Source organism: Pogona vitticeps, chromosome 5, assembly GCF_051106095.1.
Source record: "Pogona vitticeps strain Pit_001003342236 chromosome 5, PviZW2.1, whole genome shotgun sequence".
NCBI lineage: Eukaryota > Metazoa > Chordata > Lepidosauria > Squamata > Agamidae > Pogona > Pogona vitticeps.
Window position 1 is genome coordinate 118,077,697 of NC_135787.1, and position 19,210 is coordinate 118,096,906.

General features: G+C 49.0%; 1 protein-coding gene and 1 long non-coding RNA gene across 2 annotated transcripts in view; one reads left to right on the top strand and one right to left on the bottom strand.

Annotated features, from left to right (window-relative positions):
- The window catches only part of LOC140707410 (active breakpoint cluster region-related protein-like), a 65,609-nt gene extending 46,735 nt beyond the window's left edge, over positions 1–18,874 (top strand). Inside the window, exons 4-5 of the mRNA XM_078394378.1 lie at positions 15,658–15,869; positions 18,827–18,874. Of these exons, the coding sequence (XP_078250504.1) occupies positions 15,658–15,869; positions 18,827–18,833 (219 nt within the window). The 3' untranslated portion in view covers positions 18,834–18,874. The remainder of the gene's footprint in view (positions 1–15,657; positions 15,870–18,826) is intronic.
- The window catches only part of LOC144589525 (uncharacterized), a 300,406-nt gene that overhangs the window by 67,222 nt on the left and 213,974 nt on the right, over positions 1–19,210 (bottom strand). The gene's annotated exons all lie outside the window — the stretch shown is intronic.

The following is a 19,210-nucleotide window of genomic DNA, read 5'->3' on the forward strand; positions in this document are numbered from 1 at the left end:
TCTCCATGGGGGAGGCCTCACCATCAATCTCCATGTTGGAGTACTCCTCGTCGATCTCCATGGGGGAGTACTCCTGATCGATCTCCATGGGGGAGTCCCCACTGTCGATCTCCATGGGGGAGTTCTCCTCATCGATCTCCATGGGGGAGTACATGCTGTCGGTCTCCATGGGGGAGTACCCGCTGTCGATTTCCATGGGGGAGGCCTCGCCATCGATTTCCATGGGGGAGGCCTCGCCGTCGATCTCCATGTGGGAGGCCTCGCCGTCAATCTCCATGGGGGAGTACCTGTTGTCGATATCCATGGGGGAGGCCTCGCCATCGATCTCCATGGGGGAGGCCTCGCCATTGATCTCCATGGGGGAGGCCTTGCCATTGGTGTCCATGGGGGAGGTCCCGCCGTTGATCTCCATGGGGGAGGCCTCTGCCTCCTCTTCATTTTCCCACTTTTCTTTTTCATCCTGAGCAGTCAGGACCTGCGGGGACCTCTGAAGCCTTATTCTGTGTTCCAGATCTTCTTTGCAAGTTGCTCCAAGAGGCAGAAGGCCCCCCAAGGGTTGAGAAACCCGTCTCGGAAGCCCCCGCCTGTGCTGGGCTGTTCTTCTCCTCACGTGAGCTTCAAGTTCTTCTTTTCTGGGGAGGTTCAGGAATGGGAGACGCCAGACCTGGATGGGAATGGAGAGACATGCCCTCTGTTCTTTTTCCCCAGTCCTTGTTCTCTCAGGCCCTTGCCCCTTTGCTGGTCTTTGCTCATACACCTGCCAGAAAGAGAAAATGAAGAGAAAGGTCCAGCATGAATGAGAGTAAAGAATAACTAGTTCTGCTTCGTGGCCTCTGTGAATGCACACATAAGGGTTTAGTCTGCGCCTGCGCTGACGTTCTTGGAGCATTCTAGAGCTAAAAGTAATAATTTTATGAGATGATTCCCCCATGAGGCGCCCATGCTCTTCCCACCCAAGATTCCCCTCAGTTCCTTTTTTCCGCCATGCTCTAAAGTTCTACAGAGAACTAGAGCTATTTCTACACAGTTTTCCCTTAACTTATTGATCACCTCCCTCTAAATCGGATACTTTCCCTTCTCAATTATCTAATCTACGATCCCCCGTGAGTTGTTTTCGTTTTCCTTTGCCAGCCGTTTGGCTTGCCCCCACCACACACACACACACACACGTGAACCATTTACTTCTTTCTCCTTTCCCGCCTTTTTCGGCCTCCTCTTTTTGACTCTCGGGCACCTTAATGATTTTCTTCCTGAGTAAGCTACATCTTACCCAGATAGGTGCAGCAAGTTTGGTAGTCGTGCACCCCTCCCCTTTCTTTCGGATCCTGTAATAGCTTAAGTTTTATTCTTGGTTTCTTAGTCTTCCATGCAAATTTTGTTGTCAGGTGTTCCAATTCTTTGAAATATTTGAAATTTAGTAATATTGGTAGATTTTGAAAGAGGAATAAAAGTTTAGGCAAAATATTCATTTTTATCGTTGCAATTCTTCCCATCAATGACAGTTGTAGCTTCTTTCTTTCTTCCAGGTTTTTCTGAGTTTCCTTCTGTATTCTAAGATAGTTCTCTTTCATTAAGTTGCTGGGTTTTTTTGGTGATGATGACTCCTAAATCATCCTAAATGATTTTTTGTACAGTGGGGTCTTGACTTAAGAACGGCTTGAGTTAAGAACATTTTGACTTAAGAACCGCTCTCATAGGAAAATACTGACTTGACTTACATATTTAGATTTGAGTTAAGAACTGAAAAAAAAAACACGTGGGAGGCAGGGAAAGTGCAAAATGTGAACTTTCAGTTAACTGTTGGCTAGTGAAAAGGGTGCCTGTCTGCTTCCTCACTCCTCCCAGCGTTTAGAGAGTGGATTGGGAGACAGTCTTCAGATTGCCTGGTACTGCCTGGACTGTATTTTCCCTGCCTTCCCTGAACCTTTCTTGACCTAAGAAAAAAAGAAACAAAATATCCCCCTCTAGTGGTCGAAGGCGGAATAGCAGCTTCCCATTAGTTTCTATGGACAGAAAAGAGCAGATACGGATCAAATGGTTTTCAATGCATTCCTATGGGAAATGCAGATTTGACTTGAGAACTTTTTGACTTGAGAACCGCCTTCCAATACGGATTAAGTTCTCAAGTCAAGACCCCACTGTACTTCTTCAAAATTATTTTCCTTCACCAGATTTCCTTCTTCTTTCTTTATGTTTTTAATCATAACTTTTGTTTTTTGGTAATCATTTTTGAGACCTGCCACTTGTCCATAATCTTCTATGATTCTCAATACTTCATCTAGGTCTTCTTCAATAAATTAAGGCCAGAAGTTTATTAAGGTGATGAATTGCATCACAAAGATGTTACCCCTACACCCACAAATTGCAGGGCTTTTGCCCCTGCACCCGAAAAAAGGCATAAATCAATCAATAAATAAAGGCCAAAAGTTTATTAAGGTGATGAATTGCATCACAAAGCTGTTACCCCTACTCCAAAAAATTGCAGGGCCTGTTGCCCCTGCACCCCAAAAAAGGCATAAATCAATCAATAAATAAAGGCCAGAAGTTTATTAAGGTGATGAATTGCATCACAAAGATGTTACCCCTACACCCAAAAATTGCAGGGCCTGTTGCCCCTGCACCCGACAAAAGGCATAAATCAATCAATAAATAAAGGCCAGAAGTTTATTAAGGCGATGAATTGCATCACAAAGATGTTACCCCTACACAAAAAAATTGCAGGGCCTGTTGCCCCTGCACCCAAAAAAAAAAAGGCATAAATCAATCAATAAATAAAGGCCAGAAGTTTATTAAGGTGATGAACTGCATAACAAAGATGTTACCTCTACACCCAAAATGGCAGGGCCTGTTGCCCCTGCACCCCAAAAAAGGCATCAATCAATCAATCAATCAATCAATCAATCAATCAATCAATCAATCAATCAATCAATCAATCAATCAATCAAGACCAGAAGTTTATTAAGGTGATGTATTACCTCACAAAGATGTTACTCCTACACCCAGTAATGGCAGGGCCTGTTGCCCCTGCACCCCAAAGAAGGCATAAATCAATAAATAAAGGCCAGAGGTTTATTAAAGTGATGAATTGCATCACAAAGATGTTACCCCTACACCCAAAAATGGCAGGGCCTGTTGCCCCTGCACCCCAAAAATGGCACAAATAAATAAATAAAGGCCAGAAGTTTATTAAGGTGATGAATTGCATCACAAAGATGTTACCCCTACACCCAAAAATGGCAGGGCCTGTTGCTCCTGCACCCCAAAAATGGCATAAATAAATAAATAAAGACTAGAAGTTTATTAAGATGATGAAGTGCATCACAAATATGTTGCCCGTACACCTAGTAATGGCAGGGCCTGTTGCCCCTGTACCTCAAAAATGGAATGAATGAATGAATGAATGAATGAATAAATAAATAAATAAATAAATAAATAAATAAATAATAAAAAAATGCCTTTCTATTGATACTTTAAAATGTTATATATCTGCTACTGTTGCCCATTAACCAGATGATTCTGGTCCAGTATAACTTTTGTCTCACTCTATGGTCCCACATCTTCTCAGAGGACTCAGTGCCACCCGTCCTCCATGTCAACGCTTTGTTCCTCTATGGTCGATGGATAAGTCTAAATTCACTCAAGTGCCCGCCATTCGAGCCCATTTTCTCTTCAAATGCAAAATTACTTACTTCAAACAGCCTTCCTAGGGGCTGTCATAACACGCGAAATAGCCGGATTGTGATCCGATCCACCTGTTACTCAATTTTCCTGATAAAGTAACTTCCTACTTTAATGTCTCGTTCCTAACCTATTCGACTAGTTTTCATGTTTATCTAGGCTTCATCGTACCATCATTCTTCAGATTACCATCATCTCCACCATATTGATGTAAGACGCTCACCAGGGGAATCTTGGGTGGGAGGAGCATGGGTGCCTCATGGGGGGATCATCCTATAAAATTGTTACTTTTAGCTCTAGAATACTCCGGGAACGTCAGCGCAGGCGCAGCGTAAACCCTTACGTGTGCATTCAGAGAGGTCCCCTCGAAGAACCATGGTTACAGGTAAGCAACCTGCCTTTTTCCCATTCTCTTTTTCTCAAGAACGGACACCAGATCCGCTTCCTATCTCTATGCATTTTGCTTACTTATGGAAAGCAAACCCATAACAGTAAAGCCACAGCCTACCTTCACCTGGGCGCTGGAAAGCTGGGGTGGCGTTTGACGGACCACAAAGAGGCGCCTGGAGCATCTCTTGATTGAGTCGCAGAGGTTTGGAATAAAAGTGAAGCTCTGGAGGATCTTCAAGAGGAAAACAATCTGGTAACAGAATGTTACGAACAAGACGAGGAGAGTTAAGATGAGGTATCTGATGAAGGTTGCAAGGAGAGTAACCAGAAGCCTGCGCTGGGTCTGCTCCATCCTTGGATCACCACCGATGCCAGAGAGCAGGTGACCCACCAAATAGATGGTTGTAACCAAGATCATCATGGATTCCAAGGTGTTCCAAAAGAAAGTAAAACTCTGCAGGAGTTCCCAAACGAGAACAAACTGCACACATAATGTCATCAAAGTGATAAGAAGAAAAACGATGAGATAGCTGACTGCGGCTACCAAGATGTTCCCGGGAGGAACCGGGACCTTGCGCCGGGTCTTCGCCATCACTGGATCAAGACAGCTGACTGAGCGCCTGTCACTCACCAGATGGGTGGCTGCTGTCCTGGACCAGAGGTTTTATTAGGGTGATGAGCTGCATCACAACATGACCTCACAAAGAGGGGTCAGGGTCCTGTTGCCCCTACACCCCAAAAATGTCAGGGCCTGTTGCCCCTGCACTCCAAAAATGGCATAAATAAATAAATAAATAAATAAAGACCAGAAGTATATAAAGGTGATGAATTGCATCACAAAGATGTTGCCCTACACCCAAAAATGGCAGGGCCTGTTGCCCCTGCACTAATAAAGAAAGAAAGAAAGAAAGAAAGACCAGAAGTTTATTAAGGTGATGAATTGCATCACAAAGATGTTGCTCGTGCACCCAAAAATGGCAGGGCCTGCCTTGTTTTCCTGACTGGTCCCAAGTTGGAAACAAGGACACAAGTTGACAGAAAAGTCCTTGTCTCTGCTTTAGAACCCTCGTTTCTCAAAATTCTTTGGACTCTTGCAATGGATTCCTGGGTCAGGCCAGGTTGTGAGAGACCCCGGTTGGGTGGTCTCTGAAAGGGGAGTCCAGGAAATGTTTGTAACCAAAATCATAGTAGAGACATATCTTTATTTTTTTTTTAAAGTTATTTTAAATATTGCTAGTTGGCCTTCCTTTTGAAAAGGGCCGTTGGTGGCTTTCAAAAGTGAATGACTGTATGCTTGTGTGTGTGTGTTTGTGTGCATGTGGTCCCACTGGAGTTCACATAGTTTTGTCGGAAGTTCTTTTGCTATCAATAAAAATGGATACCGAAAACCAGCATCCATATTATGGGATACTTACCAAGCTTTTTGACCGTGCAGGGATCTCAACCCGTATCCTCCTCTTCCAAATGTAATATTCAAACAATTATACTCGACGCTGGCTCGGTCAGAATGTATATAGCCAGAACATCTTGGCACGTATCCTGTTGCAAAGCTATATGGAGAACGCGGGGAAAACATTGACCGCACCGGGAGACTGCCACTGAAAAGAAGTCCCTACTTCTGTTTCGAGGTCCATTCAGCTTCATCTCATTGCACACCCTCTGTGCCCATCCCAAAACCCCAAGGAGCTATTCTTTCACTCATAGCAAGTTAGTCAGACGTTGGGAGTTTGACTCTCCACTGGGCACAGGCTGATAGGAGATGTTTCCCCCCCCCCCGGGGTTTTCAGACCCACCCCAAAGGACGCCGCTCCGCCTTTGGGGAGCAGGCAGAAATTCAAAGGGTAGAGTAGTCTCGGTCATCTCCACCTCCTGCCTGCCCAAAGGATGGCGTGGATCCCTTTTGATCACAAGGTGGCGCTGGAGGGCTCTCCAAAAAACGGGTGCTGGGATGGGGCACTCAGAGGGATCCTAAAATTTGCAAGGTGTTTCTCTCTCTGTGTGTGTCCCTTTCATTCTCTCTGCAAATACTGAGGGTTTTGAGAAGGCCTGGCACAAAACGGGGGAGAGGAAAGGAGCTTTTCTTGATGATGGCGCTTGTTTTTCTTCTCCATCAGCTGTGTGTCTTCAGCCCGGGATGTTCTTCCCCGCTTGAAAAAAAATCTTCCTTTGCTCTTCTTACAACCAATGCAGGAAGGGACGGGGTTGTGAAAGCAGGCCGGCCAGCCTCTGAGCATGCACAGAGGGATTTTTGCTGCACCGTCCCCAGCATCCCTGAGATCATGGCTGGCCTGGGTGTCACACACTTGAAACGAGCAGGGCAGTGGCTTGTCCTAAAATCTATTTCTGGGTTTCAAAATAAAAAGCTCTCACTGCATATAACACAAGTCAAGGTGCCTCAGAATGGCTGGCTGTGGACCTGAAGCTTTCTAAAGCACGGTGGGCCATTAAAAAAAATCCCCCCATCTCAATGTGACTCTATTTTGTCTGCACTGCCTGGCAGCGGCTGCTTTCCACACCTTGGGGGGGGGCAGTGTGGAAGGTGTGTGTCTTTCTCCAGTTCTGTCCAGAGAGAGCGGTGTCACAAATTCGAACCCAGGACCTCCTGTATACAGGCAAAGCACTCCCTTCACTGCGGCCTGGTGTTCTTTCAAGGTGATGTGTGTGGCTTTCCCTGCCCAGGTTCCCCCCCTTCCGTGCCACGACGCACCAGTGGGGTTGCCAGACCCATCACCCACGTGGGCACCTTGCACCGTCCTCGCCGCTGGGCGGTTTGGGCGGCCGTCCCTGGTTTGCACTAAGCAAGGATCAGCGAGGCTTCGTTTGCTGATCCAAGCGAGGCCACTTGTTCTTTTCACTGGCACGTAATCCCGGGGCTAATTTTGGTGTGTTCTCTCCTCCGCTCATCCTCAGTTTCCCACCTTCTGTTCGTGACTCACCGCCCCCTTCCCTCGTGAGTCACGGGGGCCGGAGAACAAGGGAGTGAACGGGGAGGGGGCTGCGCACTGGGGTGGGGGAGAGAGAGCTAAGTGGGGGGGTTTGGGTTTTTGGCCCTGGGGGGATGAAATTAGTCAGCTGGGGGTTAGTGTATTCCCCCCCCGGTCTTCCACCCTTTTCTGACAACATCTGGCATGACAGGTCTGCGTGTCTTTTTGCCCGCTTGCTGGTTCCCTAAATTCTCATCGTGCAGGGTTTTTGGTTTCTGCCGTTTGAAATCCAAGATACTTGGAATTTGGGATTTTAGGCAGGGAGCCGTGGATCTGAAAAAAACTGGGCTCCCATCCAGGAGATCATGTGCCGACTGAAGAAGCTACAAACCTCTTGGTGGTTTTTATAGTAACGGTGCAGGGTGCCACGCAGAAGACACACCGTGGTTGGTATTGCATTTACTGTAATCTGTAGTCTTGAGATTCTTCACAATAGGTTTGTATTGAGATGACCTGGGAAGTTTGGTGATTTGGTGGTTTGCTTGCTTGGTTACTCATTAATCTATCTATCTGTTTATCTGTTTGCCTAGTTGTTTCTCACGTCCCCTCCTGTTAGGATTTAATTTATTTGTCGGATTAAAAGAGTTGCAAATCGGATTTGAAATCTGAGTAGAAAACCCAGTGAGGACAATTGTGTTGCAAGCCGACGGGAAGACGTTTTCGAGGGGAAAAAACCCACCCATTTAAATCCTAGATACTCCCAGGCCTTGCTTCACGAGAAGGGGTAGGGTGTAAGATCGTGATCACGATGATAACCATAATAATAATACAACTGTGGGTTCAGTTTGGGTTTTTTATATAATTAAATTGAGTTGATTAGCATCAGGGTAGCCTGAGTTGTGTGAACAATCCTTTAGGGTTCATTTGGGGGGAAAGGAGCAAAAGTGTGGAAAGTCTTTTTTTTTTTTAAAGTAGAAATCCAAGAATGCCCAGCCAGCTGTGCTTGGGGGGGGGGGTTATGGGAGTTGTAGCTGATGAAGTATGTCTTCTCCCAGGCATCTTGCGCGCTTAGAACTCGAACTGCTGATGGCTTGAAGGGGGGGGCCAGAAATATGTGTTTGGTTTGTTATTATGTGCTGTCTCATTGCTTCCAATTTATAGAGACCCCTTGGATAAGCCATCTCCAGAATGTCGTGTCCGGTTCTTGCAAACGTAAGCCTGTGGCTTCCTTTAGAGAGTCCATCCATCTCGTATTGGGTCTCCCTCTTTCCCTGCTTCCTTCCACCTTTCCCAGCGTGATGGTCTTCTTTTCCAGAGCCTCCTGCCTTCTGAAGATGTGCCCAAAGCAGGACAGGTTCAGCGTCGAGAATAGAGTTCAGGCTTGATTTGCTCTCGGATCCCCCTTGTTCATCCGGCTGGCAGCCCGGAGTATGCGCCATGCTCTCCTCCCGCCGCACCGTTCCGTCCTCGCGCTGTTTGGTCGATGGGTGGTGTTGCCTGCGATGTTAGCTGAGGGGGGCAAAGGAGTGGGTGGGAAGTCGAGAGGATTAGGCGGGAGGGAGGAAGGGTGGCCGCCTGCTGTGCCGCCACGATGACCCCCAGGGACGGACCAGTCGGCAGTACTCAGCGAGGGCCGCTTCTCCGCTTGGCTGGCTCGCTGACATATTGGGGTTGATGTCCTCTGCGTTTCCTTTGGCTAAATGTTAAAACAAAGCGAGGAGAGGGCGGTGGGGGGTCGAGCAGAAGGAAGATGGAGGGAGGGAGGGTGCCCCCCACGTTCTCCTTCCTCGTGGCCTTGGCTTCTGCCTGCCTAGAGAAGAAAGAGAAGAACAATGAGGAGATGGAAGAACCCCTTCGTATTACGGCACAGAGATCTTTTGCCTCTATTCACGGCTTGGATCGGCAGCATCTTCCGACATTTTGACAAAAGAATGAGTCCCCCCCCCCCATCAAGCCCTTTTTTGAATCTGGAGGGGCCAGAGTTTGAACCTGGAACTTTTTGGTCTACCAAGCAGCAGCACTGCTATATCGCTTTGGGCAAAATAAGGTTCTAGTCCTCATGAACCCAAAGATAACTCTGTCACTGCAGGGTTTTAGGTGGGGAAGGGTCTTCCCCCATCCCCTCTTCCCCAGTCCCTTTCTAATCAGAGGTAAAACCTAGGGCTTTGTCCAACACCAGTATTCTAGAATTTTGCAGAGAAAGATTCTAGTCCTCATGTTTGGAACAAATCTTTGATTTTAAAGGTGTGGTTCCACATGTGACTGTCTCTCCTCTGAGAGCTATTGTATGGAAAACCAGAAATCGCCTCCCAAGAACTTCCAGCATTTGTATTTCTTTATCTTGTCTGTTCTGGATGGATGTTTCGCTTATTCCCCCCCCCCCTTACTCCTCACGCCCTCTGTTATTCAGAATTTGAACTCAGGCCATTCTGCACCCAAAATGTGGGCCGGGAGCTATTCAAACAAAGCAAAAAGCTTTCCGCCCATCACCAGTCAATGGCTTTATGATAGGCGCTGAGCTGAAATCAGAAATTAAGTGTTATAGCAGAATAAGCTATTTATTCCTGGGTTCTGAAAGGGCCTCCTTGCATTTTGTCAGATCCTGAGATTTGGAGCTTCTTAAAAGACCACAAAATTGTGGTGTCACCCCTCGCTTGTCCCATATGGATTTATCCAGCCGTATACTTTTCCATGCAGTGGTCAAGTCTTGCTGAGTTCCACAGGCCTTACTCCAGAGAAGGGTTTGAAATAACATGTCAGAAATAAAAACCTCCCTTGTAATTACTTCCTTTTTGCAGCAGATGTAACCAAGTTACATGATGATTGCAGCTGAAGATAGGACACTGTTTTCGGGTGTAACTCTAAATTAACTCATCATCACCGTTACAAGAAGTGTGTAGCCTTGTTTCTCAAATCCCATGTTGTACTACACACTAGTGGCTTGTTGCATTTATGGGCGTAGGGGAAGAATTAACTAAATATAACAGAGTACGTTTTGAATCAGCAAGAAGAGACAGAGTTACTTTGTCAGCTGTCAAAGTAATTATAACCGTCTGCATTTGTGGGGCCTTGTGTGTGTTTTATAAAGGCAGTTAATGACTTTTAAAAAGTAATTTTCCAAACTCAGTTGGAAATCATCTCGGCTTCAGTGGGCGAACAGCCTGTCTGGACCAGCTGGTAACTGACATTTTGGGAGCAAATGGCGAGTTTTTTAAAAGTTGCATTTTTAGGTAACTAAAACCCACAGAATCTGTCAGTGACAGAGGCCAAGTCGGCTGTTGTAATCCTCAGAAGTTCATTGGGGGGGAGGGAGGAGGAGGGAGAGCCTTTTTTGCTCTGGACAGGCTTTGGGACTACATTTCCCATTATCCCTTGCCCTTGGCTTGTCCGGAGGCGGCTGGTCCATGAAGTTGGCTGGGTGGGGGCTTCTGTAGCAAGGAAGGTGACAGATGACCTCGTGTTCACCGTGTGTGGGGTCCTCCCTTCCGCGTGCAAAGAGGGGGGGCTTCCCCACTGGGCTCCAGGCAAGCCATGCTTCTAGCCCTCAGGAGGGAGCCTAGCAAAAGTCAGAGAGCTCGGGGGGGGGGACTTTTTGAGGCCCAGGAGAGCATGGGGACTTCTCGGGGTGCAGGAGGGGAGCGTGGCCGCCGTCCTGCACGGGGCGTGATCGCGGCTTTCCTTGCCCCCCAACCCCCGCTCGTCCTCAGAGATCCGTTGCAGGGCACGGGAGACTCATCTTCTCTCTTCCCCCCATGCCATCCATGGGGGGGGAAGAGGGGGGTCCCCTCTTCACTGTGGCATAATCATTATCCCCCCCCTTTCTGTCAGGCAAAAGAGGAGGAGGTGGCGGAAGAGGAGGCGGGACAGAAGGTGTCTTCTTCGCCATTGGTGGGCAGCTCCTCCTCACCTTCTCATCCCCCCCCAGACAAGCACGCTTTGGAAGTAAGCTCCCCCCCCCCGCCGACTCTGCCAGCCCCAGACATCCCTCTGGGCAGGGCTGGCATGTACTCCTCTCTCCCGGTGCCGCCCGCCTGTCATCACAGCCCGGCTCCCTTTGGGTGGGTGGGTGGGGGGCTTCTCCCATCCTTGCCCTACTCTCTTTCTCTCCCCCCTCGCCCCGTCCAGGCTGACATTGGAGGATCCAGACTCCAAATTGGCCTCCTGATTTCTGACCCCCCCTCCCTCTCGCCCCCCTCCCCAAAAGCCCCTTCCTTCCCCATCCTCTCTTCGTTTTGAAATGCTGGGCGGCTGGGAGGTCTGAAGGCTTTTCCCTCCTTCTTCCCTTCTCCCGATGGAGCCCCTGAGCCAGCCGGGTCTGCCTCGCCTCTCCTGGATCTACAGCAGTAGGTCTTCCCTGCCGGGACCTTCCCTTTTTATTTATCTATTTATTTGTTTGTGTATGTGGGGTGTGTGTGTGGAGATGGGATTAGGCTGTTTTTTCTCTTCTCTTTTCTTCTTGGCGATGTGGGGTTAGGTGGACTTGGCATCCTGGGTTGGGGGGGATTGCAAAGTCACAGCACCCCACCATCTCCTTCCCCTTCCCCCACCGTCATTTAATGCTTGTTCTTTGCTTTCCCCAAAAAACATCTAGGGAAGGGGAGGAGGGAGGGGAATGAATCGTGGAAGCCTCCCCCCCATTTGGGCTCTGGGTGTCTGTGACGGATTATATAAAGGCAGGAAAGCTGATGATGAAGCAGAGAGGCTGGTGGGGAAACGGGGAGCAAAGGAGAAGGTATTGCGGGGAGATCATCCCCCAAAACCTCCAAAAAAAACCCTCCAAAAACCTAGTTAAAGTCCTTGAAACATTGCTGTGTGTGCCCCCCCTTAAATCTAGCTCTGCTGTTAAGTACCTCTAGCATCGTGTAGACAGGTGTGAGTCACTTACACAACCAGGCTGAGTTACTTCCCTCCCCCCCCCACAGACCCTTCGCTCACCGACCTCCAGCCCTGTCTACCTGGTGCTTCCTTTTTTCATCTCTCCACCCCCAGTCCTGTCCGTTCAATCTGGGACCCCCCCTTTCATCCCCCCAAAATGCAAGCAAGGCTTTCAGTTTGATTGCCATGAGGAAATTTTGCGGAGACACCATGATGGACGGCAACAGCCTGCCAAGAAGAGGTTGGGCTGGACTGAGGAGGGGGGACTCATTCTTTCGTCACGTGACCAGGAATGCAACCGGTGCCTTGTTAATTAGTGCTAATTTGCCACCATAACTTAACTGAGTTTCTGTTGCACCTAAATTGCCAAAGCGGATTCTGGCCGATAACCCGTTATTGCTGAACACGGACGGAGTCGCTTCTCCACATTCAGAAGGTGTGAGAGGCGTCTTCTCAGGAATCCTTGTGCAACGACCCTGCGGGGTAGGCTGATTGTTTTTACATCCACATTTCTGACTATAGTTTTTTCCTGCCTTTATGGGATATAAAATCTTTCTCCGGCAGCTTCCACGTGACCTGAAGATGCATTAATAAAAGGTGATACGCAGTCTGAAGGCAGAACTATCCACCAGGAACTTTCTATACGTCAGAACAGCATTTCTCACGTTGGGGCCTTCCTGCCGTGTGAGCGGCTGTTGTAGGTCAACTGGCCGTACCGCCTGGGGTGTGTGTGATGGGAATTGTTGTCCAGCCGTTTCCATGTTGGAGAAAGCTGCGTTTGCATGTTAGTGTCGAACAGGCAGGCCTGTGTTCATATCCCCGTTTGGGCTGATCAGCACCGTTGGTGTTGCTGGACTAAGAGCTGCCTGCCCCTATGGCCTCCCTCACAGGATGGTTGCACAGAGAGAATGAGATGAGGCAGGGAACGTGGTCTCCGCTCGTCCTCCTTCTCTTCTTTTTCATTCATGGTCTCCTTTTGCGATAAACACCCCCTGTCTCCCCCCTTCAGATCTGCTTGAAAAGAGGGGCTCTGTTTGGGGCAGGGCAGGCCCTGGCCACCCCCTGGACTTCATCCAGGCCTGCCCTGGGGACCAAGGCCCTCTACCCTCACCATCGTCACATAGTTATGCTTTCGTTGTTGCCAAAATAGTAAGCAATTACAAGTGAAGTGTTGTCTATATAGCAAGTGGCTTGCAAGTTCGGTTCTGGATGGAGTGTGGAACTCCAGAAAACTGGACGATTTGGTTAGAAAGGAGTAGAGCTATGCTTTTGACTTTGTCTGGTTGGGCAGGAGTCACGGAAATAAGAGGAAACATTGTGGTTTTGAAGATGCTCTGGGGTTTTGAAAAACGGATGGATTGTCGAGTTGGGAGGAACCTCAAGGGTCATCTAGACCAACCCACCACCAAGGGAAGAATCCCAAGAGGGGAGGTAGAATCTTTGGGATAGAGAGGTGAGCTTCAAACGTGGGTCTTTCCAGCTGACAACCCCCACTCACCCCCACTGCCTTGGGCTGGCTGGCTTGAACAAGCCGGGCCCCTTTCCACCCACCAGATGTTGCAACTGAGCCCCGTGGAAGTCCCCAGAACAGGGGCACTCCTGCTGATGGAAGTCCTTTTGGCCAGGGGGCCAGCTGGGAGAGATAATCGTAGCCCACCTCCCTCCCTGGTCCTTGTTTGAAACGGTTGGGCAGGTGGCCACTCAATAAGGGACAGGGCGTGTGGCTACTAAATTAGGAGCCGGTGGCTACTAAATAAGGATGTGTTCCTCAAAATAAGGCGGGAGCAGCTGCCGAATGAAGTACCGCAGCGGGTGGGCTACTAAACAAGGAGCTCCTCTTTGAAATAAGAAACCGGTGGCTAGTGAGTTAGAAACAGGTGGCCGCTGAATGAAAAAATAATAATTTCTGGAAACGAGGAGCAGCTGGCTGGTTCGTGTCCACGCCTCAAACCCCCCTTCCCCGGCACAAGTCTTTTGAGCATCTTGTGATCTGGTTGGGAAGGCCTTTGTGAACAGAGTAGCCTAGTGGGTAGAGTACAGTAGAGGGCGAGGAGGTGTGAGATCCTGGTTCCTGCCTTGAAACCTGTGATCTCTCTCAGCCTAGTCTATCTCGCAGGGGTGTTTGTGGAATACACGGAGGAGCAGGAGAGACACCGATGCTGAGGGAATCCGTATTTTCCTCCAAGGAACTCTCCGTTGGGGGGGGGGGATGCTGGACTAGATGACCTTTAGGTGCATCTTTGAACCCTCCCATCCTAGGATTCTAAGTTTCAGCTTAAATTAGGAGCCCAGAGGACCCACTCTGAAGAGTCTGGCGGCTGCTCTCGTGCCCCTAAGGGACCCAGCACAGACAGCACCAGACTTGGAAAAAAAGTTGCCTCTGGCGTTTCGGAGCCCTGCCTCGGTTCAGGCAAGGCCAGACCCTCTCATATAGTCCAGCACCTTCCCTCCGCCCCATCAATAGTCCAGGGGCCAGAGGGTGGCTAATCGGGCCGGGAAAAGCATTTTAAAGCCAGGTGACCTGAGCTCCATGTGGAGTCCACAGGTCTGGTCCTTGCTCCTTAATCTTCACAACAGCCCTGCGAGGTAGGTAAGTCAAACTGAGGATGATGAAGGGGCTTGTTTAGCTCTGCAGCCCCAGCAGAGGGTTTTGGACCTGGGTCTTTCAGAGAGAGTCGTGACCCCGTCCTGCGATCTCCCTTTCTCTCTCTCCTTCGCCTCTTCCTCCTCCTCCTCCTCCTCCCCGTTATTCACCAGGGTGCTCTGCCACACGCATCGGGGGCACCCAGCCAGCCAGCTGCCGCACGTAATTGAGGGATTTGAAGCGGCACTCAAGGAGGCTTGCTTAATTGGGGGAAATGTGGGGAAGTGTGTCAAGCCATGAGGGTGGGGGAGGCGGGGGAGGGGTTAGGCACCGGCAGGCACACGTGCGTGCGTTTGAGTCTGTGCAGAGTGGGTGGCGGGAGATGGGTTTGTAGCAGGGAGAGGAGTGGGTGGAATGGTGCCCCCGGAGGGGGAGAAGGAAAGGCGGGCGGTTGGTACGTGCCCACATGTTACCTCCCTGCCTCGAACCATGCGCAGGGCTTGCCTCTCTCTGCCGGTGCATCTCCGGGGTGTGGGTGTGCAGGCCTCTTCCTGAGTCCTTGATTTATTAGATTTCCATGCCACCTTTCCTCCCCACAAGTTCAAGGTGTGGGAGGGGTGGTTCTCTTCTGCTTCCAATCTGGCCCAAGATGACCCGGTGATAACTTTAATCTGAGTGTCCTGGGTCCTCGATCCAGCAACGTTGGCAGTTACAGTATACCTGTGGTTTTGTGGCTATAAATTACGGACAAGGCATTCCTTGCTTGTAGAAAGCCAGCAGCTCAGGGAAAAGGATGAGATGCAGCTGGTCTTCCTCACTCAGGCAGAAGTCCTGGGGAAGGGCTTTCAGAAAGTAAAGCATGCAAAGTTCTTCACTCGCCCCTTCTTCAGCCTGACTGTCACCCAAAATGGGCTTCTGTTTGGCTCTCGCCTTTGGGCTCAGGGTGGCAAAGTTGAAAGAATCTGTATTGACTTCCGAGCAGGCGACGTTGATTTTGCAGGAGGCGATGGCTCTGCTCCAGGGTTTGGTCTGAATTTAAAACAAAAAACAAGAACCGTCCACGTTGCTGCACCCTATCTGCAAAAAACAAGTCTGACATCTCGGATTGCTCTTTCAGCGTTCGGACTAAAACCCACTGGGGATTTGCTGCCTTCACTTGGGCTTGCAGCCCACACTGACCAGGCTTCCCCATTTTTCTTTGGACAGATTTCAACTACGGCACCGAGGAATATGATGCCGAGGGCAACGAGGAGCCCAAAGTTCCCCCCGGCGGCTCAGAGACCATGCCTTACATTGACGAATCAGCCACTATGTCCCCCCACCTCGGTGCCCGCAATCCAGAGGGGGGCAGCGCCGGCGACAACAGGGACGGATCGGAGAGCGTTTCCCCCACCCCTGCAGATGGACCGGGTGCTGCGGTAAGTGGCTGGAATTTGAGCCGGGGTGCTGTCTCCTTCGTCTTTTTTTACTTTTTGTTATTTTATTTACAAACCAAGTTCAACTAGAAATAATGTTTGATTTCCGAAAAAGCGGACCTATAAAGTGCAGGTGTGCAGAAAATCGCAACATACCAGGCTGTGTGGGAAGGGCACATAACGGGACAAAGGAAAGCTGCTTGCTGAGTTATATATGGCTGATCTCTGAGTAGGGTGCTGTTGACCAGTGCCTGGGAAGTATTTTCCCACATGCTTGCTGGAGAGGCATGTGAGCGGGAAAGTTGCCGTTAACTTACGAGACGTGCGCATGAACAGTGGCCGTGCCTGTCACCGGGAAGAGGGGAGACACTTAAAGCATAAAGAGCCTCGTGGCGCAGTGGTTAAAACGCTGTACTGCAGCTAAAACTGTGCTCACGACCTGGGGTTCAAATCCCAGGTAGCCGGCTCAAGGTTGACTCAGCCTTCCATCCTTCCGAGGTCGGTAAAATGAGTACCCAGCTTGCTGGGGGGGCAATGTGTAGCCTTTATAATTAAAATTGTAAACCGCCCGGAGAGTGCTTGTAGCGCTATGGGGCGGTATATAAATCCAATAAATAAATAAAATAAATAAATAAAAGATATGTTCATTGTTCCCTCCTCCCCAGCAGGCGCGGTTTCTGTGCAGCAGGGGTGGGTAACCGGACGCCCTGGGTCAAATCAGGCCTTCAAGCCAAATCCAACCCTTCCAACCTTTTCTGAGGGATTTTCTCTTTTCTAAAAGGCTGAGCTGCTTCCTCAGGGCTTTGGTTACCAGCTGTAGGAGCTTAAAAGTAAAACCCTGACCACCACCACCACCCACCCATCCCCGGGCACATGACCTCCGGGAATGTCTGTGACTCGAATTCAGCCCTCGAAAGGGAATTGCCCACGTTGGCTCAAAAATGTCATGCAGAGAGGTGTTTTCCAGCTTGCTGTCTGTAATCTTTTCAGAAAAGTAAAACCTGTAATTTCTCCCCCTCCCCCGCATCACCTCTGAGAATAAACCCATTGCTGTAATTATCCTGTATAAAAAGGTCTGTGTTTGCATCAGGGACATCCATTAAAACCATTGTCATTTGCATTGCAGTTCATTTGTAAGTATAAACTGTATGTCTGAACTGCAATAATGGTGTTAAAGCCACACAAGAGGAAATCAGACTTTTTGAACACAGGCTGTTCTAGGATTTTGTTACGGGGAAATTACATTTGTTGGTCAAATTTAAGCTGCTTGGGAATTAAGTGCCAACAAAATTGGATTTTTAAAAAAAAAACACTTGGGATCACTGGGATTAGGCTGGTTGCTGTTTTTCTATGTGTCCAAACTCCCTGGAATCATTTGTTTGTTTGTTTGTTTGTTTAGAGGTGGGAGAGAATGACGGGCTCGAAGTCAGCCAATGGATATTATTTCATCTATGGGGACTTGAACTCGCCTCTCCTGAGTTCTGCCCCCAAACGTTGGTAATTACGGCTGTACATAAATGCGCCACTTATGCCCAGCATCCTATTGTGACCCGGAATGGGAGCATCGGCTCTTCAATTTGTGATTGTTTGCGCCTGAGATTTACACTAGTGACGCTTATGACGGCGCAAATCCCCTGCAGGATTCTGGCCTCTGGCTTAGAGCCCGTTTCCTGGGCATCCTGCATTTCAGAGCGTCCAGGTTTCTTGAGCAAATGACTTAAGCGAGAATTAAAAATAGTCTGGTTATCCTTGGATACCCTGGGAGAAACCAGGTTTTTGGACAACACTTCCCAGAATGCCCACACTTGCCAGGAGATCCTAAGAGTTGTCTTCTAGAGAAGTTACTTTTCTCCCCTCCTTTCTTTCTTGGTTGAATAACTCACTTGTACATTCTTGTGGGCATCTGGTATTGCATATTATGGGGTGGGTTGCTCCACCTGGCGGTCAAAATCTGGTATCACCTTGCTTTTTGGGAAGGGGAGGGGGCAGCCTGGGAAACCGGTCTCCCATCATTTCTGCGTGAATTCGATTTCTGAATAACCCCATTCCTAGGAAAGGCGTTTGAAGGCCAGGTGGCAAAGCTGGAGGGGGAGAGAGAGCGTGCAGAGAGACAGAGGTTGTCAGCCAAGGATCTCATACCCTCTTGACCAACCCTTTCTGGCCCTTTTGCAGCTCCGTCCGGGAGCAGATCTTTTGCAAGGCTCACGGGGCTGAGTTGGCCATGGACGACAAAACCGAACCCCCACCCCAAATTTGCATTAGACCGGACTTGATCGCAATCATACATTGTTATTTGTTGCTGGGAAAATGCATGGTTGCAGAATTATGGGAGTTCTGGGCCCCAACAAGTCCTATCCACCCACCTCAGGCTTTTTATATATTGTGTTCAGATGTTGTGACGTTCCTACCTGGTGCTGTGTGTTGAAAGAGTAAGGCCACAGGTGGGCCAGGGGGGCTCTTCCATCATCAGTTATAAGAGACATGGATCGCTAGATGGGAGGTAGAAACTGAACCGTCTCTGGGCCATCGGCAGCCCACTCGTAATGATGATTGGGGGTGGGAATTCAACTCACAAAGGAGAAGCACCTTAGAAGCTTCCAGCAGGTGGGATCCTCCAACGGAAGGTTATTTTATTCCTGTACCTGTTTGAGGCCTGAAACAACATTTAAAAAGAGAGAAAGGGAGAAGTGACCTTATGATCTTTCTCATGATTTCTGGTTTTTAAAAGAAAGGGGGTGGCGATAATCCGGTCCAGGCAGCAGCAGAAGATAATGATGATGATGATGATGAAGGCAAGACACCCTAAATTCAGTAGAAAACAGTTTCCAATATTTGTCGGCACAGCCGACGGGTGGCTGTATTTTCCAGTCCTCTGTCTGCGAGTCCAAAAAATATAAAGTTGTGTTTCTTAAAAGTCCCAGGGCCAGAGGGCTCCATCTGTCTCCTCCTGTCCTCTGCAGCCGATGAAGCCCCTGAAGGCGACAGCCACCACCTCCCAGCCGGTCCTCTGTGGTTAGCCTAAGCTACCTTCAGCCACTCTCATACAGGCGCTGTGCTTAACCATGGTTAGCACAAACTGCCCTTGATCAGCTTGGTGCTGATTTAAACATTCATCGGTATTAGCAAAACAGCCGGGGTTTGCTGTCTTAACCATGGGTAAGAATCTCAAACGTAAAGTGAAACCTGGACTGAAGCTGCCTTCCCAGACAACCCCTCCCCCCGAGTGTCTAAAAACCTAAATAATCATCTGTTTTCCTGGCCCCCCCTCTACGAAAAGGGGAAAAAGAAAGGTATTTCAAATCGCAACCTTAATGTCCATCATTTAGGTATCCAGATGGGTTTGT